Source organism: Phalangium opilio, unplaced genomic scaffold (genome assembly GCF_054372755.1).
Source record: "Phalangium opilio isolate 3A_F unplaced genomic scaffold, DU_Popi_V2 ptg000075l_1, whole genome shotgun sequence".
Classification (NCBI taxonomy): Eukaryota; Metazoa; Arthropoda; class Arachnida; order Opiliones; family Phalangiidae; genus Phalangium; species Phalangium opilio.
The window spans coordinates 999,987-1,026,335 of NW_028324184.1; the positions used below are offsets into that span (position 1 = coordinate 999,987).

Consider the following 26,349-nt stretch of genomic DNA (forward strand, 5'->3'; position numbering starts at 1 on the left):
CTCGCCAACGCCAACGCGACCGCCGCCGGTCCCGGCGCTAGAGCATCGGCTGGTTCGGTTTTACATCGGTCACCAAGGCGCCACCGCGACCAGGAGCCCGGTGGTCGCCCACCCCTCGCAGCGTCGCGCCCCGCCAACGACTCTCCTTTGCGGTGCCCTCTCGCTGCTAATTCCAATGAACTATGACATTTGCGTATGAGAATGGGAGCCAGACGTCTACCATTGCCGAAAAGCCTTCGCGGGTTCGTCGACGAACGCGAGAGGAGGAAGAGGAGGAACAGCAGCCGGCCGCCCCATCATTCGCTCACGGTCCCCACCACCCGGCGTCCGACGCCCGGACGCGTCAAAGACACAAGCAGCACCAGCGACGCAGAAATCTTCTTCGCGATCGTCTCGAACGCGCTCGGGACAACGACAACGACGCTCGCACGTTCGGTTGGCGGACGGATTCCGCTCTTGGCGCCAAGGAGCTCCGCGGATCAGAATCGCGACCGCCACCCTTTAAGTATCAGTCTTCTCGCAGAAATCGATACTTTTCCGCGTTCTTCAGCGTACTGTTTTCTCTAGTCTTGGTGGGACAAGGCAGTCGCGTTCCCGTCGCCAGCGCCCGCAATTACCGACAGTTGCAAAACCAGTTACCTTCCTCGAACAGTGGAAGCGGCGGCGGCGGTGGACAAAACCATCATCACCCATTCCCCTCTTCTTCTTCCAACGCGGCCCCGCCCTTCCCCAGACAATTATCCCACCCGGAAGCCCCCAAGGTGTCCCGCTTGAGGAAAAGTGCCGTGGCCGGCAACGGAGGTGGCAAAACCTCCTCGACTACGACGGAACTGCCAGCTTCCACGACGACGGACGAGCCCGACATAATTCCCGTTTGGCTTTCGTTAGATAACTTGAAAAGATACAATTATACTTCCTTGACGCGCTACGGAGACGTGTGTCCCGCCATGGCCCCTCGCGCGCCGCCTCTCCCTTCGTTCGACCGCGATCGGACGATAGCGCAGCCCGATTCCTCGAGCAATCGGGACGCGCACCCCACCGAAGTCAATGCCGCGTCGAAGGGGAAGGGCTCGACCGCTTTTTCCCCTTCAATCGGCCGCGAGCCCGTCTCTGATCTCCAGTGCCTTCCTCTGGATGAAATCGCGATTAACGCTTTGTGTGCCGAGGGCGCGTACACTTGTAGCTCGAGGGGCTACGGGAAAAGCGTCCCTCAGAGTGGTGATAGTGCGGACGCGGGTGGTGATCGTTGGGGTAGCGTGCACTTGAGCTTCTGTTCGCGCTACAACCTGACTCGCTTGATTCCGGATAACACCAGGGATAAGATTCGCGGCAACAAGACCTTGTGCAAAAGCACGCTCAGGACCCTCGTCACCTTGGACAATACTTCGCGCGACTTGGATTGCGAATTCGACACGGTCATCGCCAGATACGACTGCGACACTGGCTACTCCGTCAACTCCAATTGCTCTTATTGCAAGGTAAGATACGCATCTTTTCAATGTCCTTCAATGTCCGTCCATGTCCTTGTAAATGCCAGGTAAATTGGCCTAGACCCATCATCATGAGGGACAACCGAATTTACGCATCCATTGATGATGCTGCGATAAAGTGGGTATCGCAATACGCTATGGTAAAACAGGATGTACACGTGGATAAACTGATAGGCAGTTCGCTTATCCTTGTGGTAAAGCCGCATTATTCATTTTTAATCATTAACCCCAAATGTACCATTTGCAATCTAGCCCGGATTGCCCATATATATACAACTGTTGGTCAACTGAATACGATAATTACTAAGGCCGAGTCTTAGTAATAGAGTCAACTACTGACTATTCTGAACTCGCGTTGCCCCATTCACTCGAAGCGTGGCTTAAAATATTCAACTTAAAGGACCAGTCACGAGTAGAACGTAATTAATGAGTGAGCTTAACATACTTTAAGACCGGGGCTTCGCTTCCCCTGAACTGAATTGAAATTAAAAAAATGATAAAATGATTTACAAGCCAGCTAAATAATTTCTAAAATCCTTTAAAAAAACAACAAGTTCAGGGCAAGTTGTAAATTACAGCAGCGATTTTTTATAGAATTCGACGGGTATTTTTTTTTTAAAAAAACGGAGAGGAAATGAGTTGGCTCAGGGTTTAACATCCAAAAATTTTCACGCTTTTAACCGAAGGTTGTAAGCGCTTACAAATTTAACGGCAAGCCAGGAAGGCATTTTTAAAAAGAATTGAGGGATGAGATGCTATTTGGGAATTCGTCAGCCGTTACTAAAATACCCTTTGGCTAAGATAGTTTTTATACGCGGGGGTAATATTGAAAGTAATTTGTTTTAAATCATACGTATCTGAATTTCAACTTATAAAAGGGAAGCTGAAAGCGGTGAATATTTTTGCATCAAAATCAGGAACATTTCGCGAATGTTTTAGGAAATGCTCGAATTTCAACAACTAATAATACGAAGTCGAGCGAGCTATTGAATTCGATTTGCTAAACGACGAAAGAGAAATATAAGTAGATATTAATTTGTACTATTAGGGAAAAAAAGGGAAGCCGAGTGTTTCTATGATCTTTCATTTTGAGGAACCCGATACTAGCAGCGTGCGCCCTTTCTCTCGGTCAGTTTCTACAGGGCGCGTTTTTGGAGTGGCTAGGCCTTTTTACGCGAACACTTAACTACCATCGTCCAGCAAAAGGTGTTTGTCCACGGGACACGATATTCGATATTCCACTTTTCCCCTTCATGTCCGAGACTTCCACCTCCTCTATCTCCATCTATCTCTCTATCACTCTCCCTATACTCTATAGAAAAAAATCGCTCCAGCTTGGCGTGACGTCATCTTGAAGTTGATGACGAAACGTTGTAACTCCGACGAAAAAGACAATTACGGTATATTTAGCAATGTTACTGATCACTTAACCTTTCGAGCGCATTGTGACAATAGTTTTGCACCAAATTATTTTAACATTAGTCAAATGTAGAAACTAATTTAAAAAACTGATTCTTCAAATTTCCTTCGCCTTAAGGCTAACCCGTTGTTACGTATTTAAGAGCGTAGGTTTATATAACGCGATTCAATTCTCAAAGTCCTTTTTCCTTTAAATAAATATGGGTAATAGGGGAAAGGATGGCATTTGTGATTCGAGGCTCGAAGTGCGGCAAACAATATTTTTGGAGTCACGAATTAATTCAATCCTTCCATATATATTGAACTATTATTACTTGCGAAGTAGATATCACGAGCTTCGGGTCAACATTCGTGGGAAAATCTATACATATTCTTACTAAAGGGGGGTCTGTGTACCGCTTTTTTATTCCTGGCTGATGTCAGAACAGAGCTGGGAGCAACGTCGGGCGCGTGATGTTAAGGATAATACATTTTTGTTGGGCGGCCGGAAATATTTTTAGGTTGTCAATTGATGGGGTCCACCAACCACCAATGGGTACCACGCCCTGCATGCCTATAGCTTCTACGTGTCAAGTCAGATTTCTAGGAAGGGAAGTTATTTTATTTTTCAGTTAAAATTCAAAGTTCAAGTAGGTCATTTTTAATTTTCACGAGGTTGCAGACTCGACTAGAAGGCGGCAAACTGACCCCCCCCCCCACCATTGAACCCTACCTGAGTCTAAGCCTAATGTACACCTTTTGAAAGTAATTTTCAATTTAAATTATAAATTGACCCAGTGATACAATAAATTTATTTATATTGCTCCTATATGTGGGCTGGCCTAAAAGTCCAAATGTATAGCAGTAAAGCCGCAGCGTGAATGAAGGGGCAAGGTGCATTGAAAATAATTTATTATTATTTTTTTTAATATAAACGGAGTCAGGAAGGTTCAGTAACTTATATGGCCACCATTTTCCAAGATGGCGGTGTTTTAAAAATCACTAGTTTCAGCTTCTTATAGGTCTAGAGGTTGCGCGGATTCAATGAGACAGATGTTTATTGACATTATTAATTTAATATTATTAAATTATTTTTTTTTTAATTTAAAGGGAAGATAACGTGCCTTTTTGTCTCGAAAAAAAAATAGAGCAATTTCCGTGAAAACACTCGGGTTAATTTGGTTATAAACCAATTTCTTAGTATAAAAAAAACTTCTATTCCTTTTTCATTTTAAATATGCAAGCTTGCATAAGCCAATTTTCTTAAAAAGGACTCGGGAGTAGCGATGGGGTTTTTTTTAAAAAAAAAAAAATTCAACTTAGAATTTGATATAGTTTTCATAGCAAAAACGTTTTAACTACATTTACAAGGAATACTAATTTGTTTTTAGTTTAACGTGAAAACCCATAGGATGAATATTTGACCATACGTAATTTGATTCCAAAAATCACACCCTTTAATTTACGGCAGACTTATCAGAAAAATCCTCTTATAAATTGCGATTTTTGTATAAATACTGTAAATTGAAACCTAAATATTTATATATATTTTTGTTTACGAAAACATGAAAATTCTTCTTATTTATTTCCCATCAAGAAGGAAAGATTCCTCATCCATCCTCCATCTAGGACGTCTCAAGTACCAATTAACCCATCTCTTCGTTCATTTTTGATCATAACTTTTTTTTTGAAAAATCATTCCCATAAAAATGCCGTGATTTTTTTAAAAGTTAAAAAGAAAAATATAGAGAAGGTCTGGAATTTCTTTTGTCCGAAAATATTGAAAGACCAGAATTATTGAATGTTCTCGGGAGCGAGTTCTGAAGGAGAAGCACCCGAATCCACGGAGTAACGGGGGGGGGGAGAATAAGGATGGCATGAACCAGGGTGCGAAGGCTTCGTCCATTTCAAAGGGGGTAAAAAAATGGGAGGAGTCTGACCCCCTCCCCTTCTGTAACCCCATAGCTAGGACTAAAGGATAGGGTGAATACCCCAAACATAATCGATTTTCATCACAGCTAAGGAATGGTTCGGTTGCCTCGTTTTTAGAGTCAAAACGACATATCTTTTATAAGGTTTAAGGATTATAGATACTTGGTTATTCATCTTAAAATTGGGACACACACGGACGGGGGTCTCAAGAAAAAGACTGGATGGAAACTCGGTTCAGTCCAAAGGATGTCAGTTCTAAGTTCTCTCTTCGCACTAAAAAAATATACTACTACCATGAATTTATTTATTAACATGAATATATATCTGCATTGACTAGTTAAACTACATATTCAGGGATGGGAGGGGCTTAGTTTGAGTGACGTCAGAGGATTTCTGTCGGTTTGTTTTTAAAGCTAAAGCTCTTGTCACGCGGAAGGCTAATTATGCTTGTAAATTGATCAACTACCGCATTAATTGTACCTCCAACAGCAGGGAAAAACCAGCATCATCAATTCTCACGATTTAAAATGTTAGTAGTTTACTTTCAACCGTTACATTAATTTTCATAATGGCCAAGGCTTAGCACTTTACCAACAGTTTTCAGTTTCAGATTAGGAAAAACATTGCAGGCACTTTTTATAATTTCCTTTAAAAGATCACTATCACTTTCGGACATCGTGTTGAGATATTTATTCACGTATTGGCGATCATTTTTAATATTCAGTTGACGCACTTTGGTGAATCTAACCGAAAATTGTATCCCTCATACAGTTTTGTTAAACTGGTCGTCTGCTGTTCGAACTTCCAGGTGTCTCGATTTTGATTGGCTACCGCGATGACGTTAAACGCGTATGTAATAGAAAGGTCCCTCCCATCCCTGAATAACATGATAGAAAGGCTAATGATACACATATATATTCATGTTAATAAATAAATTCATGCTACTACTTTGGCGAGGAAAATAAAAACGCGAGAAACAGTACGATTACGTATTTTTATATCTACGCGTTTTAGTGTAACTCTTTAAAAAATAAGGACCACCTTACAATGTTAAACTTCGTTATTTTTCCATTGGGGCTGATACTGTTTAAGCTCGCGAGATGCCAACACCCTAATCCGGGGTCTAATCAAGTCTTTAATTATACCAAATCAGGTTCCGCGTAATATATTTAAATTTCACTTTGAAAAACTAACCTATTTCTTAAATGTTAAGCTCTATTCCAGCTAAAAGGTGAACTAAACTATAGAGGGATATCATTTGAAAAGGAAGTTATAAAGTTGCTGGGCCTTGGGTTATGGGGAAAAACATCACGCTATTTAGGTGTGGTCCGATCAGACGTGCGCAATTTTTAGCTTCAGCTTTTAACCTTTCAAGAAGCGAGTTTAGTAGGTTAGTTTTTGGCCTAAATTTTATAGCGATACACGCCCTAGTGTCGCGACCAATTTATTTCATATACGTGATAAATTTTAAAATACGCCTTAGAAATTTAAAATAGACACCAGAGTGGGTATAGCTTTTGAGATACCCACTCCTTGTAAGCTACCACCATTTTGGACACCCTGTACGAAAGGATATAAAAGCTTTCAAAGCGTATATGTTTTGGGCAAACCACGATGGCGTTAGTCTGGGGTAGCCGCAGAAATCAAAGATGTTATCCTTTTAAAAGGTTTTAATGCCCCTAGATTGAGATCTTAGAGTTGAAGGAGAGAGAGAAGTAATATAGGATGACCTTTTAAACTCCCGGACACGGCGTCACCTCGCGACTCGGCCTGAGACTGCGGCCGATCTTTCCGACGCTTTTTCACCAACTTTTCCGTTTACACTACAACCGATATGGACCATATCAACCGGCACACCGACCCAACCCTTTGCTTAATAAATTTAAAGGGATTCTCGCGTGTTTCAAAATGGTTTACAATGGCGAATAGATCCTTTCAGTTCCAAACCCGTGGGAGATGAGATTACTGGCAACCCTGAAGCGTACGCGGTTAAAATCAAGAAACCCACCAGTATATGCAAATATAATAGACATTTAAGTATATCTTTACGAAGATAGAAGCGCGCGTGAACCCTTACATCGAAATGGTCTATCGCGAAGAGGTTGAGACGAGTCGAGGAGAAGCCGCGACGACGCATCAATCATTGTCACCTTTAATTGGTAGCTGCCAGTCACGTGACCCCTCCTACAACTAGAGAAAGGTGGGGAAAAGGGGCGGCAACGGGGGGAGGCGAGAAAAGTGCCCTTTTTAAGAAGCCATCAAACTCTTGACAAAAAAAAATACTATCCTAGACAGAAAAACATCAAACATGGATGGTGGTTGTTGAAGGGGTATACCCTCTTACGGTTGATGCCTGTGTACTTGAGGGTAAATATCATATACCCCAACTACTTGTACCGTTTTAATCGCCCTGAAACCGATTTACGTATTACAAAAACATTTTGTTCCAAAAAGGGTGGTAGAAAAGTGGAGTTCTATGGCCGATTTGAGTCGAAAATGTTCTATGAAAGGGCCACCCACAATTTACGCAAATTTGCCGATATGGCATCTAAACTCTTACATAAACTGCAAGGCGAAATAATCTATTTATTGTTATTTAAATCAAAAAGATTTATCTGATTTCAAGAATGCATTATTCTCATTCAACAGCATACCCTAACAGGGAGGGCAGACATCAGAAAGTACATGATGTTTAAGACTAACATCAAACCCGGCGGGGTCAATTGAGGGCCCCATTGGAGAGGGCCGTAAAAACAATTGTCGGGCCAACCATAAGCCTAAATATAGAAGTGAATGTTCGCGAGTCGTTTTCGCGCCCCCCTCCCCCAATACTCCCGCACCCTTGTAGCTATAAAATAGAAAAAGCGATTGAAAGTACGTGCCCTCAACGGATGATAAGTGTAGCTAAGAAAAAAACGGACCGACCTTAGACAGGGTTTGTAGATATTACTAACGGGAAAGGGACCACGAAGAAGATTTTAGTTAGGCAATACTTCTACTTGTCCATTTAAGGTCGTATCACGCTTGCAGAGTGTTTAAGATTTAAGACAAAGACACACACACACACACCAATATCCGCTTTTAAATCAAGCTCTTAATTTGTCCGAATCGTGATGAAAAGAAGGTAAAGGGACTTAATGACTTTGCAGACGGTACAAATTTTTGATTCAATTAGATAAGTCAACTCGAGTTGAGTAATATAATCGAGTCGTGCGAATTGAAGTTGGGGTGAGTTTAATCACCAAAGCGATGGCGAGAAAAATGTCACCAAAAAAAAACCATTCTCAGTTTCTTTCACTATCAGCTATGGTAGTTACATTTAGGTATAGTCAAGAACGAATTCAGGATACCATAAGAACGTGGAATGGTAACATTGTCCCCTGGTACCATGAAGTCATACTTCTTTCGAAAACCGTTACCGCCTTCGTCCTAGGTAACGCCTTAAAATCCGTTTTTAGCGCCATCGGTGGGTTATAAATCAGTTAAAGTGGCTAGTATCACATTCAGCTTCTCTGGCCTTAAGCCTTGGCGTTACACGGCGAAGTTTGGGAAATCCGTTGTACTGACTTTGTCCCAGATAAATCAGGCTCTCTAATAAAAATCTAGATTCTTTATAACCACTCTTTTTAAATATATCAGTTCATCATTAACGATTTTAAATATTTTTTCCTTGACAACGACACCAACACTCCTAGACCTAGGAGACTCCATTTTCCATATTCCCAAAAATAGGCCCCTCCCTCATATTATGAAAAGTATGACTTCATGGCGCCAGCATTGCCTTGTTTCAACGTTCTTATGGTATCCTGAATTCGTTCTCGCTATAGTCAAAATACTTCCGCAGAGTTTAGATATTGCGAGAGCTTTGACTTGGTTAGCCTAAGAGAGTCAACCTCCTCAGTTCATATCTATTAACCTTTCTTTAGGCCTGTTGGCCTTCTAGTACTTTAGGTTGGTTTTTCCGTCGCAGTGCAGTGAAGCTAAGCGGTGTAACTAGTTTCGCGAAGCTCTCACGTAGTAACGATTTTCTCTCTCTCTCTCTTCCATTCACTGTCCCTTACTTTTCGGCTCCTTTAAGCTTTTTTCAGCACCCAAATAGAGCTAGGCCATGCCAATTTTTTATATTTTTCTAAAAACGACAGAAAGCTATCGGCTGTACGTAAAAAGTTGATAAAAATAGAAGTGAAAACTCAAGAACCGAGAAGTAATAATAACTATGAATCTTATGGTTGATACCATAGTTCTTAGTCTGAAAGTTATTAAGTTCCGGAGAAAACCATTGCGATTTGAAATTTATATTTATATTGAAAGATCATATTATAACTTCAGAATTATCAACTTCCGGGTTGATAGTGTAGGTTATAAGTAGTATATATATTGCGGCTTTAGGCGATAAGTCGCGTAACTTTTGGGTTAAATTTGTACGTTACGTTTTGGTATTGTGTAGAATTTTTTTTTTTTTTACTATTTTACATTGTATTTTACATAATACTCTAAAGAGAAGATGAATGAATAGTATTCTTGAAGATTATTTTTCTTATATCAATTTAGAAACGTATAATAATTGCCCCTTTGTTCGTTCCGCCGTTTCACCGCGATACATTTGGACTTTTAGGCCAGCCCACTTACAGGGGCAATAAAGTTAATATTGCCCCTGGATGTGGGCTGGCCAAAAAGTCCAACTGTACCGCGGTAAAGAAAAAAAACAGAACAAAGGGGCAAGGCACGTTGCGAAAAATTTTCAATTACTAAAATTCATTAGTAAAATATCATTACTACTAATATTACTAAAAATAAATTTTTATAGTTCATGGAATCAATTAAATTTCTAGGAGAAGAATTTAATTCAGGATAGCGAAGTTAAATAGTTAATGGCAGCCTATTCAGTTATCAGACGTCCGAAACCAATTTTCTTCCGTATGAAAAATACCATTGCGTATTACTCCGCGTCAGTCTTAGCTATTACATCAAGTGAGCTTGAATAAAGATAATTTGAACCCAATTGCTTTGGGAGATGCAACAACAACACTAGCGCGTGCTAAAAAAAACGTAGAAACAACCCTATCCTATATTTTTTTTTATTTTATTTTTGAGGGTTCTTCTTGAAACTATATACTAAACAAGCCCCTGTGCCCTAGCTTCCCCTACGAATAGATCCCTTCTCCATCGCCTTTTCGCGAGTTCCTAGTACGCGTGCGCCGTTCCACAAATCTTTACTTCTACATTTCTTTTAGCCGCTCATTCTCGTCTCTGATTCTTCCTTTTCTCTCCCAGTTCTTCCACCACGAGTCTATAGGGTAAACTTACACTTGGTACGAGGGGAAGATATACGGGTTATACTACAGAAGGGAGGGTACACACACCAAGGCCCATTCAGACAAACATTTTACCTTCCTCTCGGTCGAGACGGTACATTCATTTCCCTGTTCAGACGCCAGAGCGGACGATTTTTGAACCAAAACTTTTGAATTCCAAAATAATCGAATCCAAATGACAAATACCGTCAAGAGCGTGCCAAGAATCGTCTGCTAAATCGTAGGGGGGCATGATCGAGTGAGCTATGGAGCTAACGAGGTGGTGCCATCTCGACACTGTCGTGTTTAATTAAGCGAGCAAAGCTATACTTGACCGGCGTGAACGTAGTGTGAATGGGTCTTTACACTAAAACCAGCAAGGTGATAGAATCTCTTATTCCTTACCACCACCAGGGTCGGGTCCCTTTAGAAAGGTTGTGCGGGAAGGGGTAGTGGGTAGGAAACGATCTCGTCGTGTTCTTTAAGCATAATGATCGTTCTTTAATTTCTGATGTCGCCTAACGTAAGCGCGGAGGAGGGAATTTGGCATGTTCTCTTACCGCTCGCATGGCCACTTTCCAATGGTTGAAAAGGAGCAGCGAAAAACGTACGGGACTCGCGAGGAATTAAGGCAGTTTTTTAATAGAAATTTAAAACAAAAATTGTATTTGAAATTTAAAGCTGTTTAGACTTAGTATCGCTCGCACGGTGTAATTTTTCGCTCCAATTAACACCTTTGGTAAAAATTATTTCTAAATGATAATTTAACTTAGATTTGAGATGATAATTATAACATCATCGCTTTTTATATCTTTGGGAAAAAAGCCAACATTTGAAAAGAAAAATTATATATTTTGAAATAAACACACGAATTCAAAGACGTAAGAGATACTTTGACCTTCATTTTTGGGGTGTATTTTTTTAAGGATAGAATTTTTTAACTTTTATTATAATAAGTGAATAAAATAATTACTATTTTAAAGGTCTATTAAAGAATACGCGAGAAATGAAGTTAATTCGCTTCTCCCACGCAATAAAGGAAATTCACTTTCATCATTTTACTTTCCCTTTAATTCAATACTGCCCAAGGCTTATATGGTAGTGATTTCACAGAAGCGCGAGCTTTGTAAGCACTGCATCATTTGCTTCAAGCACACACACACACACACACACACGAGCGCTATAAACAGCGTCCGTCTTTCTCTTTCTTTCAATCTTTTTGACAGTTTTCTCACTATACCTACTTCCCTTCTCCGTTGCTTTAGCAGCTACACTCTCAACAAAAGCGAAAGCTAGATATTCAAAACGTTCAAATAGTACCGTCGGCAGTGTATGCTTGATTTTCCCGCTCTTTTTTATTGATATTATTTCATAGAGTCGCTCAGTGGTACGTGGTTGAAAGAGGGAGAGAGGTCGAGGTGGACAGGGTGTATAGTGAGTGGCGAATAGGACACGCGTTCTTTTTCCTTTCCATTATGAGATGTTTACTTTACTAACGGAAATTCGTGTCTAGTGGCGCCCCCAAATCAGTTGCCAAATTTAACGCTTTTTAACGAGTACTTCGTTTTATATTATACGCTTTTTATACTTTTAACGACGCGTTTTGGTTGGCTCAAGCGGCGGCGCGCTTCGGGGTAGATGTACAATTCATTTATGTTTGTATTTAAAAAGGGTTATAGCTAAAGAAAGTTTCTTCGGGTCGTGAACTAACTGATGGAAATGGTTTTACTAAATTAACCAGCCGCAAGAAGAGTAGAAGTCTGTTGCTTTGTGTGGCGTAAATTTGTTTTACAGAAAATGCTGTAACTTTTGGTCTAAAGGGGTAGAAGACGGCAAACTGACCCCCATTGACCCGAACACAACCCAATCTATCCTAAGCCTAACTAAACACACCTATCCAACGAGCTAAGCCTAATTTGAAAATGAAAATTGAAGAAAGCAATTTTCTCGCGCCAAAAAATTACATATAGAGCTCGGTACGTTCTAGTGCACGAACCATTTCGTAAATTCTGCATAGTCATGTCGCGCGTCTAACGTTATGGCTATAAAAGCGTGCGTGTATATATTATTCCAAAAATAGTTCAGTTATTTCTGAGGGCTTAGACGCGAGGCTAAGGCCCGGACAATGTGGTCACGCGCTGAAACTGAAGCGTACTAAGGCAAAAAGAAACTCTTGGTGGCTCGCTTCGGGGAAAAACAATTCTTAAGTTGATCCGAAAAACAAACCACTCTGAGCGTTTTGTTATTGCTTCCTACAAAAACTCAGTCGCTCTCAAAAGTACCAAATACATACGGTAGGGTCGGTACCAAACAATAGGCCTAGACATTTCATAAGATAATACTCCATTTATGACAGACCAAAAAAAGAGAGACTTACCCAAGTTATATAGTCTACTACAACTTGAATTTTCAGCAAGTTTGATAATAGAGCGACGGGTTACAACGCATTAAATCCTGTAGAGGATGGAAAAGCGAGACAGGCGATAAAGACCAAGTTTCTATTGAAAAAAAACGCTATAGATTAGATACGGAGTTAGGCTTAGCGAACCAACTGCAAATAAATGATAATTAATTGTAAATTTGACGTCCTAATCGTTAAAAACAGTTTGTTTTCAAAATGACTTCGAAGTTTACGCGGCGCGGGTAACGCTGCCCCTGATTGTGGGCTGATCTAAAAGTCCCAGTGTAAAGAGGCGAAGTGACTAAACGAAGGGGCAAGATGAATTTTGAAATATTTATTAATTTTGAACTAAGAGAACAAAATAACATTATGATCATCGCATTTTTTTTCTCGCGTCTAACAGTCCCCTTTTAATCAACTGCACATTAATTACAAAATTCAAATCAAATTGTTCTAGCGCAAATGACAATAATTTGACGTCACTAGTATAGAAAAGCTTTAAATAAATCGAGCCACTATGGCACTGCATTGCATTACGCAACTTTTAATCCCAGGGAATCTATTTTCCTTTCCTCAGGGTCGCCTCCTTTGGAGTCCCCCCCCCCCCAATCCAGGCATGCACATCCCCTGTTTTGCCTCCATCTTCAGTTCTTCACCTATCAATCGATATCCGCTGGGTCTCTTCTATCTTTTTTCCATCCACATGTCTACTGAACCACCGCTTGGGCATCCAACTCTACCCTAGCTCCAACTCGCGCCTTTTACTAGTCACGTGACGCTTTTTCCCGCGAGTTTTTTGTTTTTTCTCCCTCTCTCTCTCTCTATCTCTCTATCTCTCTATCATTTTGCATTTTTTCTACATGATCACTAATTTGAACACCGCATTTCGTGTAATTTTATGGCATTCAATAATCAATAAGAACACGCGTAACCAAAATTTTATTCTAAAGCTACGCTAATCAAATCATTTTATCACGCACACCACTATCCCTAGCTCTTGATGATTTTTTATTTTTTTACCCTGTAGGGTAAAGCTAAACTTCTAGGCAGGGTTGCCGTTGATAATAATTAATATGAAAAACACACAAAAAGGTAGCTATAAAGATCGTTTCAAGCCCAAAATGCAACGTAATATCGTTCAAGTTCACCTTCCACGCGATTAAAACTTTTTGAACGTTGATTTTAACTTCCGCGTTTGCGTCAATTGAAAATTCGGCGTGGGTTCATATAGATCCTTCTGTGTATATAGTGTAGAGTTTAGTCGCCTAAACGAGTAGAAACTTTCGCAGCAGCAGCTATGTTTTTGGGTAAAGAAGGGGGTGAAATATTTTGATTGACGTTGGAATAAAGGAGGTTTTTTTTCGTGCACAGGCGGGAGGCAAAGGCTATACTCTTTTAATCTCTTATCGGTAGCTCCCTTTTTTTGCCTCTCCTCAACTCACCCCGCGCAGTCTCTTCCTCTTTCAGGGTTTTACTCTAACAGTTACCTTGTTGGGTTTTTTGATAAACATTTCCAAGTACAAGAGCCGTCCGAGTTCAAACGGAAAGTGGACAGCTGTTACAATTGCTCCCGTAGTTACTTGACATCCAGAATGGTTTAAAAAAAAACAATCGAAGTGTTCGACTGGATTTGGCCCGTACCGTTTAAAATTGAACTGATCCGACGATCTCGGAACTATAAGAACTGAATTTTCCCTTAAAACTGGTTAAAGTTGGTTACAGACATTCCCACGGAATAATGAATATTTCATTCTGAAGCCAAGAGGATATGGAGCCAATAAACGCCGGTATTACAAACGTCACGTGATTGTTCCAATATTTCGTCAAAATGACGTCAGAATGGTTGAAAATGTATACACTTTGATTCTGACATTTCTTCTTAACCATGATAAATATGGCCGTACAAGATAAAATATTGAATTTTAGTCGCTAATCCACCAAGATTCTTTGTGGTTTTCAAATAAGCCCGGTTTTAACAATTCCTTACAACAAAAAAAAGACGTGGAAGAGGAGAGAAGCTAGAGGAGTTCCTAAATGAGAGCGAGTTGAAGTGGGGAAAAAAGTGAAGGCTTTTGGTTGCCAAGAAAAGGGTACTTGAGGAATTTTTATCTGGGATTTTGAATTTATGGTTACAACCACTCCAGTTTTGCATTATGTTGATATTCAAAGCAAACTATCGAATTTTTTTTTCTTTGGCCTTTTTGCCCAGACCTTTACTTTTAACATTTTAATAATCACAAAGAGGAGAAACTAACCATAATTCATCTGGCGCAAAATAGGCCTTCTAGATAAATGTTAGTCCCTGGATCGGATCACTTCTTTACCCGACAGGCTTTCCACTCGCATTTCAAGAGTTATTTCTCGATTGGTTATCGCGTTACTCCGGTAAATTGGCCATATGTCTAATCAGCGCCACTAGCGGATGGTCTGAAAACTACTCCCATAGAGTCTAGGTATATTTAAGCGGGTTTGCAGAATTTCCGCCAGGTGGCTCGAACGCCGCGCCATCTGACGGAAATTCTGCAAACCCGCTTAAATATACCTAGACTCTATGGGAGTAGTTTTCAGACCATCCGCTAGTGGCGCTGATTAGACATATGGCCAATTATCGTGTAAACTTCATATAAGAAAGCCTAAGAAATTTAGAACGGTTATCGAAAATTCAAGAACCTTAAGAATTTCGAGTTAATTTACTTTTGTAAAGCAAAAATTGTGAACAATTTAAATCATATCTAACATAACACGGTCGTAAAAGCAACATTTACGATTCTCTTTAACGCTAAATAAACGTTTTAAGGTGATATTATTGGGTGGAGCGGTCGGGCGACAAGATACATACCTTATTTACAACTAGTAGGCTCGGCATTAAGGCAGCTAGCTCGCTCATTTTTATTACAACTCAAACAGCCTTTCCTATTGCTAAAAACTAAGCCTAACCCGTCCCTGCCTGCCTTCCCGCACCTTTATTCCACTAAGGTAATTAAGTAATTTTGATAAGAATGGTGAGGCGTCGTTCAGGCAAAACGAAAACCCTCTCTCTCCCTTTAAAGAGATACTTAAATATTTCAACTGATTTCAATCGGTTTTCTATATCCAGCTTATAAACTCGCTTTAGGCCTATGCCTTGCGGGGTTGGTTTGGATACGCGGTCATCTTTTAAAATAGGGTTTTGTTTTCAATTGATTAGACGATGTAAATTATAATAATTCGTCGACATAAAGATGTAATAAACGATTGAAATTACTCTTTAAGTATGTCTTTAAGAGGGAGGTTTGACTTTACCTCGCATTCCCCACATCTATGACACGGTTAATTTAGCGGGCAAACTCTTCCCCGATATCGTAAAGAATCCATATATCACCTCTGGATATTACAAACTAAGAGCGACAAAAGGCATCATATACTCCGGGATGGCAAAGAATTATCTCAGACTTAGAAAAATAATATCATTGATATTTTCCGCGGGTTTATATATTTGTACTCAAATCTGACTTAAAAAAATGTTAAATATTCTTTACAAAATTGTAGCACTAATCAAATTGATCCAAAATTAACGAAGGCACGGGGGGGGGCAATAGACATCGAATTACGAGCATCTTCGGAAAAAAATATTAGAGACCCTAAATGAGGGGATTTATACGGATATAATGACGGATAGGGACGTATGACCATACAGATAAGAAGTTTTAATATGAATCATCATTCTCAGTGTCGCTTCTACGCTTTCAATTTATTAACGCGTGTTTAAGGTATCTCATTTCAGACGATTCTGAAGAATTTTAATCAAAAGAAATTAAGACATCAAATATTCTGAATTAATTTTTTGATTTTGTCCAATAAACCACTTATCAAAAATTCATGAACTGTTTAAAACTACTATATTGACGTAGTTATTGACTTTCCACGTGGCAATTGTGACACTAACACTTCCTAGTGAATTTAAGATGTTAGAGAATGATAACTTCACTAAAAATCGACTTCCGCCGATGGTCAAGGGATGAGTATGTTTTCGCATTCCAAAATAGAAAATCCAAGGGATTTGCAACCAAGAGGCTATTAACTTTGTTTTTCTATGGATTTCTTTCGGTTTTTTTCTGATTCACTAGCCTGATTTTCTCTTAAGTTGTTGCCATGTCCAAAACTCCAAATGTCTCGGATATTATAGCGACCCACAGTCGCCAGGGGAGCAATTACAGAAGCGTCTATAGACCGCGCCACTGCCGCCGCAGTGTGCGCGGTGCATGGGCGAAATAGAATGTTCTTCAAAGTTCAAGATAGGGAAAGTCAAGTATAGAGAAACCTGAAGTTTATCGGTGCATTTGAAGAGTTCAAATAGGCTGATTACTACAAAGAAGTTAGTCTTGCCGCGTCATTGTACTAGGCCTATAAGCTTACAACGTTCGTAAAGACACCATTAGTTTTTGAACAACTATCTCGTAAGTTTTACTACTTTTGAAGTCAAATATTGGCTCGAATGTATAAATGGGAAACGAACGATTCAGTCAGTGTTTGAGAGACTCGCTACTCCTTATACTTAACAAGAATTGGAAAACTCGATGTATCTTACAATTTTTGCACCCATCTATATACAAAAAGAGATTGAAAAAACAACCTAACCCCCAAATGGAAAAACACGGGCGTAGTTTTAGGAGACAAAGGTTAAGAGACAGCGTCGCTCGCTTTTGAGAGACAATTCTCGGACCCTAACACGTGGAAAATTAGCGAAGCTATCCTATCCCGCGCACCATCTCGCAATCTCTTGACACCGACAGTTCCCGTTACCTACCCAAAACCCGCACAACTCTTACGCCAGTTCGTACAATTGTTCCCCCTGTTGGTGGAAAACCCAGGCTTGACCTACATTGAAAATCGAAAGTCGGGGAAGAGTCCAAAAGAGCTTCGAGGGATGAAGAGAGGCTCAGCCTCGCTGCTCTTGGGCTTCTCTTTTCTCTTCTCCGCGTCTCAAACTCTGAATCATTGTAAATTACACACGCTTCCCTCCCTCTCCCCCCCACCCCCACATCCAGAAACGTAACGCCTTTTTACACCCGGCTCCAACGAAAGGCAGCCCGTTTTGGGTTATTACACTATTTTACATTTAGACTATATACGGTATATAGGATGGTAGCTGCTAAATTGGCTTTTTAATCACCAAATTATTTATCCATTACACTTATTTGGAAATGTTTATCGTTAATCGAATAACTCGATTTAGTTTCAATGGTTAAGCCCAATGTATTCGTAGTTAGACATTGAAATCTAAAACATGTTTACGAAGAAAGATGATAAGGAAAAGTATCTATAAACCTGATATATATTGCAATTTATAAACAATACTTAGTTGAGTGTTGTTTAAATTGCGTAATAAATAATATTGTCGAAACGTTTACGACAGTTACGGCGTCAGATGGTTTTGGTAACTTATCCGGTCGCCATTTTCTAATATAGTTGGCACGGATTAACGAAATCTTTCTTATCGAATTAAGAAAATTTTGAAATAACAGCTTCAATTGAAACAAAATATTTCAAGTTACAACTGTTTGTCTCCGAGGCGGCTAGCTAGCCCCCCCCCCCTGGTTGGATAAGTGTATATAGGTAACGGTATCGTTATTAGCAATTCAAATAAGGGCCGTAGTTTGGAATATTAAATAGTTGTTAATATATTAGATATAAAATTAACGCGTTTATGATCCAATGAAGACGTGATAAAGAAAGTGCGGCTTTATTTATACAGCGCGGGTTGCGGCCATTGTCGTAACATAATTTCCATTTTCTCGCAGTCCGCTTTACGTTGGAATTTATATATACATTAGTAATGAAGTAACTCGGGATTTGAACCAACCAATTAATTATAATCAATTCCTCGTGACGTGATAACTGAATGTTCTAGGTTGAAATATTTAAAAAAATTTCAATGTAAAGTTTCACGAGTAAAGTCAGTTTCAGGGTAGAAAATTAAGATCTTTGTTGGCCGAAAAAAGGGTATTCTACTTATATAATTGTTCCAAGTGGTATTCAGTGAGGGGATAAGGCTAACTACCAAGCGTAACCCGTCTCGTCAGGAATGCATAAAGCTAATTGGAATTATTGCGTACTGTCTTTTCAACAGATCTAAGCGGGAAAACCTAGACTGTAATGTACGACGAATTTTCCCTGGCGAATAATCTATCACCTCGCACGTGCGCCTAGGAACTCGCGTTGCTAGCAACCAATGAAATCACGCAGTTAGAAAGACGCCATCAGAATAACAAGACGTGACGGATACGAAGTTCTCAAGGCCGGCCCTGCATGAAACCCGCGGAGAAAATAAAATGGGAGATATAGGAGCACGACGATTCCAATTAGCCGTGTGCATTCCTGGTTTCGGTCAAAATGAAAGTGTAACAGTCAGCCCGAAAGCTCCCTTTTAGCAATCTCCAATAGAGGCGGAACACACGCCCGATCAGCGGAGAAGGAGATTGTGCGGGGGAGAGAGAGCGAGTGAGTGAAAGACAGTGAAAAGGAAAAGGAATCGAGAGGGATATGTGAAATCAAAAGGAAGAAGGGCCAATGATAAGCAAAGGGATTTTGGAAAGCGAGTCAAAAGACGTCGTCGGTACGCCTCAAACGACCACTTTCCATACACTACCCCGCAACGACTGAGTGTCGTAACTACGCTATTAACGCTTTTCTCCAGGCACGCATTGATGTCAGGAATGTTTTCACGCAACAACAGTGGACTTACAACAACACCACCATTCCAATAAGTGAATAATCCGAGATTAAGTCGTAAATACGTTCCGTCACATTTAGGCGTGAATCAATTTCAGAATTCTCTCACTCATTCCAGTTTCAAAGTGGACGATATTTCTCGTCTATACGATTTCAGCGCGCATTTTGAACGCCTTTTCAAAGATAATACCTCCAATGTCTACGATATCAGCGCGCATTTTGAACACCTTTTCAAAGATAATACCTCCAATGTCTACGATATCAGCGCGCATTTTGAACACCTTTTTCAAAGATGGATTAAATTGCTTCGTATTCGTAAAAAGATATTGTTTTCCCAAAACAGTTACGCGAAAGTGAGAAAGCTCAAGCTGGCTAAAGTGAAAGGGCGTATTTTGGAGTTAGGATATTGCGAGTGCAAGATTATCTTTTAGCAAGGGAGTGAGAAAAGGGGGGTCGACGGTAAAGAGGGGGGAGCGGGAGAGAGGCAAAATTGCCTCGAAAGGGACAAGTACCCTTATATTCCTTCCGAGAGTCGACGCGGATTTATAAGTTACCTTTGAGTCGAATGATTTCGCTAATTCAATACATTGGGCCAGCCGTGATATACTAAGATCGTTAGAGAAGGTCCAGCCTCCAGTTTAACCCCGCAATTGGGGAAAGCCTTCAAACCAATAAGTCTTAAAAACACTGAAGAATTAAAATGTTAAAATTAGAGCGATAAGAATTAGGGGAAATGGAGTTTTTGGGACAAAAATAGCTATATATCTTTGAACGTTCTTGGGTGTTTTTTCATAATAGGAAAAATATGTTTATCGTAATCCAAAAAAATATAATTCTCTATGAAAACCACGCGTGACTATAAAGCTTTTAAAATAATTTTAGACCTTAAGACTCAATAGGTCTAAAAAGCCATAAAAATTTAAAATAGATTACATAGCACCCAATGCAAAATTTGATTACCCCGGGACTTCCCCCCCCCCTCCTAAAATCCCTTTTAGCAGCAAAAGTTGCTAACCGTATAGCTATAGAAAATTGCCGAAAGAGACGCGAGATAAGCATCTTTCCACCTCTCCTACATCCCGAACGCTTATGACTTGACGCTAAACCGTTATACGCGACAGATTCGAGTAAAGTTTGGCTTTAGTGTCAGGCGACTAAGAGCTTGTTTAACCTAACGAAGAAGTGATCATGTTAGAAAATGGGACAAGGTAGAAAAATCCGTTTACTGATCTACCGCGTCAACGGTTCCTCTTCCCTAAAATTTGACATAATCACTTGTATAACAATAGCTTGGAGAGAGGTCCATAGAAGGGTCCAGAGAGAGAGAGAGGCGAGTGGAGGGAGGAGAAAATCAATGTTCAAGCGACCTCACCCTTCTTTTAAGATTAGAGGTATTAAGTGGGATATCAGAGCCGATGACTAGAATTTCTCCCTTTTTTTTTTGCTTTTTTATTCGGCGTCTATATCCCCAAACCACTCATTTGGTCCTTCCTTACACGCATTGAAAACTAATAGAAAGAGGAAGGAAGCCTTACGTTAAAATTGCTTCTGGATTAATAGAGCCTCGATTAGTCCGGGCCTTAGCTAGTATCGCGTTAAACAGGAAATGGCTAAATTCCACTATATCCGACCACAGTCGCTTAGATACATACGTTACAGCCAAGAGGAAACTTGGTCCAGGTTTAAATGAACCCTGGCGCGACTGAACATTACGCTTGAAACGTTTAAAATATCGACGCTTGCATGATTTAACTTTTAGGGAATTTAAAATAAACAAGGGGGACGGTAAAAATTGTCCAGAAGTACTAATTGGGGCTATTGGTTCTTGAAAAAGTTTCTTGGGATTTTAAGGGGGCAATTTCTTATCCTAGTTTTGAGTGTGGTTCCCAGATCCGACTGATGGTGTGGTCAATTCGCCATTTTATATCTTTAAAATATAAGGTAAACAGTTTTATATACTAGCTTTAGTGTAGGGAAAGGTTAGCGTCTTGTACAGTATGGTTTATTTCAACTCCTTCGGGTTACTTAGTCCAAGCGCAAAGGCCCAACATTAACTAGCCCAATCTGATTAAAAAGATAACAAAATTTCTCGTCTACAGACTTTAAGGAGCAAAGCGTAGGTATTATAGTAGATGTAAGGAGCGAGGCCAGGGCCATTGCCATCTCATTATTTTACCATCGTCAATTAGTAACCACGGGTTAAGGGGGAAAGAGAGCGCCACTTGGCAGATTTATTCTATTAGTCCATCGCCCCGTCTCCGCTGCCGCCGCCGCGAAAGATCCCGCATTACTACATAGCGGCTACCTCCATGGATAGAGCGGGGTATGGCATAGAGGAGAGCGTTGCCATTGGAGACATACAGAAACTAAAAGGGGGCCGACGATGCATTGCCTGGCTGCCGGTGATGGGGATACGCCAAAGGAGAACGGGACTGAGGCTGGGGGGGGGGGGGATAAAAATCGAACTTATTGAAAGCGCCGCTATTGTTAGAAATATTATCGACCCCCACCCATTTTATTAAATACTTTGCGCCATCTGTTATTAATTGTAGGATTGCTTGGATTTTACTGTCTAGGAAATTTTTGACTCTAGTTAATTATTGAAGAACTGAGCTGAAGAATACGAAGAGAACTTCGTTGAAGAAAAGGTCAAGGCAATTATTAAATTAAGTTGACTATCCACGGGATTTTGGGTGAAGTATCCAGTTACCATAAAGGTGTAAGGCAATTAGATTAGCCACGGGTCACAAGTGCTTTTTTCTTGGGTTCAGCCCAAAGATAAATTTCTTCAGTAAAGCGTAATGGGTTTGAAGAACGTCAGGACAGAATTAACCATTGGTTCTTGACAAATCCTTAACTGTGGGTCATTTTCAAATTCAGTTGGGAATTCGCACGAACAACGGGACTGGTTCTTGGCTCAGCTGGAACAGTTCCTTGAAACTGACGGTTTGTTTCCTTTTGATTTTACAGAAAGCGTACCGGAAGTGGGTTTGCGCGATGATGCTTCCGTTTCACGCGGAGAGTCGTCGCGTTAAAGCCTGCCGGAGTTTCTGTCATCTGGTGGAGCAACGATGTCCCTATTTTCACCCTTTCATCAAAGAGCAGTATGCGGGGGAGCCAGCCTTTAAATGCATAGGTAAGTGGCGTATCGTCGATCGAGGATTCGAGCCGCGAATCGACTAAGCTCTTTGTTTCATCGCTGATAGATCGTAACATCCCGGACATTCCGGATTTGACTCCCAAGTCCGCGTACGGCGGGGACAACGACTGCTACACCGCTTGCGACTTGGATCCGCTGGATAACGACGACCCGGTGCTCAATTGCCGTCGAGAAGAGCGGACAGCCAAAAAGGGTCGCGAAGAAAGCGGGGCGACGCCGTCCGCGACGGCGACGACGACGACGACGGAACGCGGCGTTTCGGGCGCGGACAGCGGTGCTCCGGGGAGGGCGACCTGGTACAGCGGCGTCACGACGAGGGCCAGCGTTGACGCGTTCAAACAGCCGGACACCAAGACCGAGCGGTATCGAACGGGGACAAGGCCGACGGAAGAGCCGGGAGGAAGCGGGCGAGACGTGGGCGGAACTCTCGCGCCGTCCCTCCCTCCCGATCGAGACGTTTCCGCCAATCATTCCACGCGTCACGGGACGGCGTCGTCCGATCCCGCGGCCGCGACAGCGTCATCGGCCGCGGCCACCGACGCGACACCTGGTGCCTCTCCTTCCAATTCCGCCGCAACTTCGACGTCTACGACGTACCTGCTCCTCGAACCTTGGATAGTCGCGACTAGCGGCGCGATGGCGTCCTTGGTGGTGACCTTAATCCTAACCTCGCGCGTTCGCTGCCGGCCGCCATTGGCTCGGACTAGCTGGCCCGACGACTCGGCGATCGCGCCGCCTACGACGCCGGCGCCGCCGAAAAAGCGCGCCGCAAAAACGGGACCTTATCGCCGGCGACGGTACGAGTCTCGACGGCGGAGGCTACGACCGCGATATCTAGTGACGGATTGAAGTAGTTATAAATAATATTAAAAGTTTGAAATTTTTCGGATCCGCGCAAACCCGATGATGGTTAGAAATAATTTTTAAAATGAGGAAAAAATAAATCCTATGGATTATTATAAAAATAAATCGGGTGCCACCATTTTAGGGAAAAAGGGTAAGAAAATCCCGTTAAAATGCTACAAATTTAAATAAGTCTCCTCATTAGCACCCGACAGGACTTAACGTACGTTTCAAGAGTTATATTAAAGGAAAACAAAGACGCTATAAAAAAATAAATTTGAGGTTGTAGTTATATATATATATAAATATAAATATATATACTCATTATTTAGAAATATACACTATGCTAGGCCTGTAAACAAAGGAATATCTTCATTATGTCACGGACACAGTTAATTCTAGGCAAGAAAAATATCTACCGAACTTTTAATTTCACGAGAATTTTTTATTAATTTCTTTTCTACTCGAAGAAAAAAATAAATATAAATTACGAAGGACTGATTTCTATTGGCTACGAAGGAATGACCGCGGCGTTTTTACATTGGCTTAAAATATATAAAATATAACCCACGAGAGAAATGGTCGGGAAGCGAAAGGATCGCGGCAAGAAGAGGCCAGCGAAAGTGGCAATCTTTTGACGGAGGTCAAATGTCAAGTCTTTCAACTGCTACGAGGTCAAGATGGTAAGTTCCGTCGTACTATTTTACCAAAAGAAATGGTAGCAAACCACGGTATTATGCCCCGCTTCTGTCGTTTAAATAAAATTTGGCCACTAGGCCACGTCATATTAACGAAGAACGCCTTGCGTGGGAGTGGCCTAAAAGATGGAACGCCCAGTTTTGCTATCATGTCCTACCTTAAAAATGTTACTTTCCTAATGAGTTACAAACTACTTCTAATTTCAGATCGCTGAAAGTAGATTTCCAAGTCCACATTTCATAAAAATAAAAAAATATAAAGAAATACCACGATGTTAAATAGATTTTTTTAGGGAAAATATGTTGTTACGGGATAAAAAAATACCATTTCTAAAAACTAAACAAAAACGAAGTATTTCCATCCTTCAGATTCATTTAAAATTTTTAACCCCCAAAAAAAAAAGATTGAAACTAAAAACTTGTTATAATCATTCAAATATGAAAAAAAGTTGGTTTTTAAAAAATACCTAGATTTAACCGTATATTGAAACAAAATTGAGAAAAATATGCAAATTATAAGGAAAAAAAAGAAGTCTAAATAAAAAACCACACAATACATTGAAGGCCCGTTTCACGGCCAGGCCAAACCACCCGGTGTATGACGTAGGCCTATGTTCCTTAAACAAAAGAGAGGGTATCGTAGAAATCAAAATGTAATTGGACCATTGAAATATCGCAAATTATCAGTTAAAAACACCGCTAACTGCTCCTATACCCTCGAGAAAAGTTAAATCCGGTTTGTTTGAGTATATTGTATAAGCCAGCCACCCAAGACAGTTACGCTAATAATGCTTGGAATTAGCCAATTTTTGAAAAGAATTAAATGTCTAATACCACATTTTAATAGCTCTACAGTTTTATTCTACGCTTTGAATTGAATTGGTGATGTCATATTGAGAGCGAAGCACTGCCAAGTATACGAAATAATTGGCTATAGAAGAAGAATCCTCGTTAAAAGGTGGTATTCGTCTAATTTGAAACAAATGAAAGCGTACCTTCTATCAAATTTCATTACATTTGAAAGTATTTAGCGTTAACTTTTAGCAGCTTGTCTTGAAAGATGATTTTAACTATAATTTAATGATTTAATAGATTAGAAGCCCGATTGTCATCAGCAGCTCTGAACTGCTGTAATTCTATTGGCTATAGACTCAATAATTAATGATATATCTTCTTAAACAACATACTCAAACAACTCTGGTTTAAGCAACAAAAAAGCCTTGAAGCAATCAGCTGCCAGTTGATTTAAATAAAAACAGATTAAAACTAATTTTAAAAGCCGTAATAAACATAACAAAAAAATGTTTTAAAGAATGGGGGGATTTTTGAAAAAATAAAAACACTAAATACAAGTCCCTCGGTCAAGTGCTCACGAAAAATAAAAATTTAACCCATGAGGGGCAATCTAAATTACTTTAAAAAATAAAATATATTTCCTTAATCTAGTTTTTAATAAATGAGAAAGGAGAATTGAAAACAAGGACGGAAAACCATTTAAAACAATTTTAAAAAGACACGGGGGAAATCTCAAAACAAAAATAAACCAAGTACAAGGCCTAGGCTTAAAGACGGGTATTTAAAAAAACTATTAAAAAAATCCAGACGACAAACAATACTAAAATTCCCCGAAAAAAGACTGGTTCTAATTTAAATTCACACAGAAAATGGCTTACGAGAAATCCTGGGGGCGTTTCGTTTAAGGCGTGGCCTATCAACGGAACGCCCGCCTATGAACGGGGGGCTTGTACCGCGGTGTTAGACACGCCTCGACGTTACGCCCGCCGCGCCCATATTATTATTACGATTATTTAATACTATATTTTAAAAAATCGTTATTTTAATTATACAATTTTATACGTTAAATGCTTAGTACCAAAAGTGTTTTAATTATTGTTTTGAATATTGTATATTATTTTATGATTAAGTATTAAACTAATTTTAGCCAATTATTATAGGATTATTATAAATAATATTTTATGTCCCCTCATATTAATCTAAAAAACAATATTTAAATTGTATGTCATATATGAACTAATTCTAGCAGTGGCTATATTGTAGGTTTCGAGCTAAACTAATGGTGCAATTTACCGATTTTAATTTTTAGAAAAGATTAAAAATAAAAGAAACTAAAATTTTTTGTATAATTATTATATTATAGTGAGAAAATTATATATATGAAAAAATATATCTATAGTTATTGTGGTCTGTTTAATTTATAAACCCGTAGCGTTAAAATTTTTAATTATATTGAAAAGTGCGGACGCATTATATTTCGCGTTAATTTTACCAATCTTAAAATGTTGGTTTTAATTTTTAAAGACTTGGTTCAGCCACCTTTGAAGCGTGTTTACTTATTAAATCACTTTAGACCATGGTTAAGTAAAATTATTGGATTTTATTAAAATTACGTTGTATTTAAATT

At 40.1% G+C, this 26,349-nt stretch overlaps 1 protein-coding gene and 1 long non-coding RNA gene across 2 annotated transcripts in view; one reads left to right on the top strand and one right to left on the bottom strand.

Annotated features, from left to right (window-relative positions):
- Nucleotides 1-26,349, bottom strand: part of LOC149658651 (uncharacterized) — an 88,751-nt gene that overhangs the window by 46,114 nt on the left and 16,288 nt on the right. The window contains exon 2 of the long non-coding RNA XR_016369876.1: nt 12,492-12,612. This is a non-coding gene — a long non-coding RNA (uncharacterized LOC149658651). The remainder of the gene's footprint in view (nt 1-12,491; nt 12,613-26,349) is intronic.
- Nucleotides 37-24,440, top strand: LOC149658658 (uncharacterized). The gene is made up of 4 exons (XM_089844254.1): nt 37-1,478; nt 22,197-22,362; nt 22,433-23,912; nt 24,135-24,440. The coding sequence occupies exons 1-3, from the start codon at nt 183-185 to the stop codon at nt 23,233-23,235; spliced, it is 2,265 nt and encodes a 754-aa protein (XP_089700380.1). The 5' UTR covers nt 37-182; the 3' UTR covers nt 23,236-23,912; nt 24,135-24,440.

Coding starts and splice junctions, on each gene's coding strand:
- LOC149658658 (XM_089844254.1), top strand. CDS start 183: ATGACATTTGCGTATGAGAATGGGAGCCAGACGTCTACCATTGCCGAA. Junction 1,479..22,196: donor CCAATTGCTCTTATTGCAAG/GTAAGATACGCA, acceptor TTGATTTTACAG/AAAGCGTACCGGAAGTGGGT. Junction 22,363..22,432: donor GCCAGCCTTTAAATGCATAG/GTAAGTGGCGTA, acceptor CATCGCTGATAG/ATCGTAACATCCCGGACATT.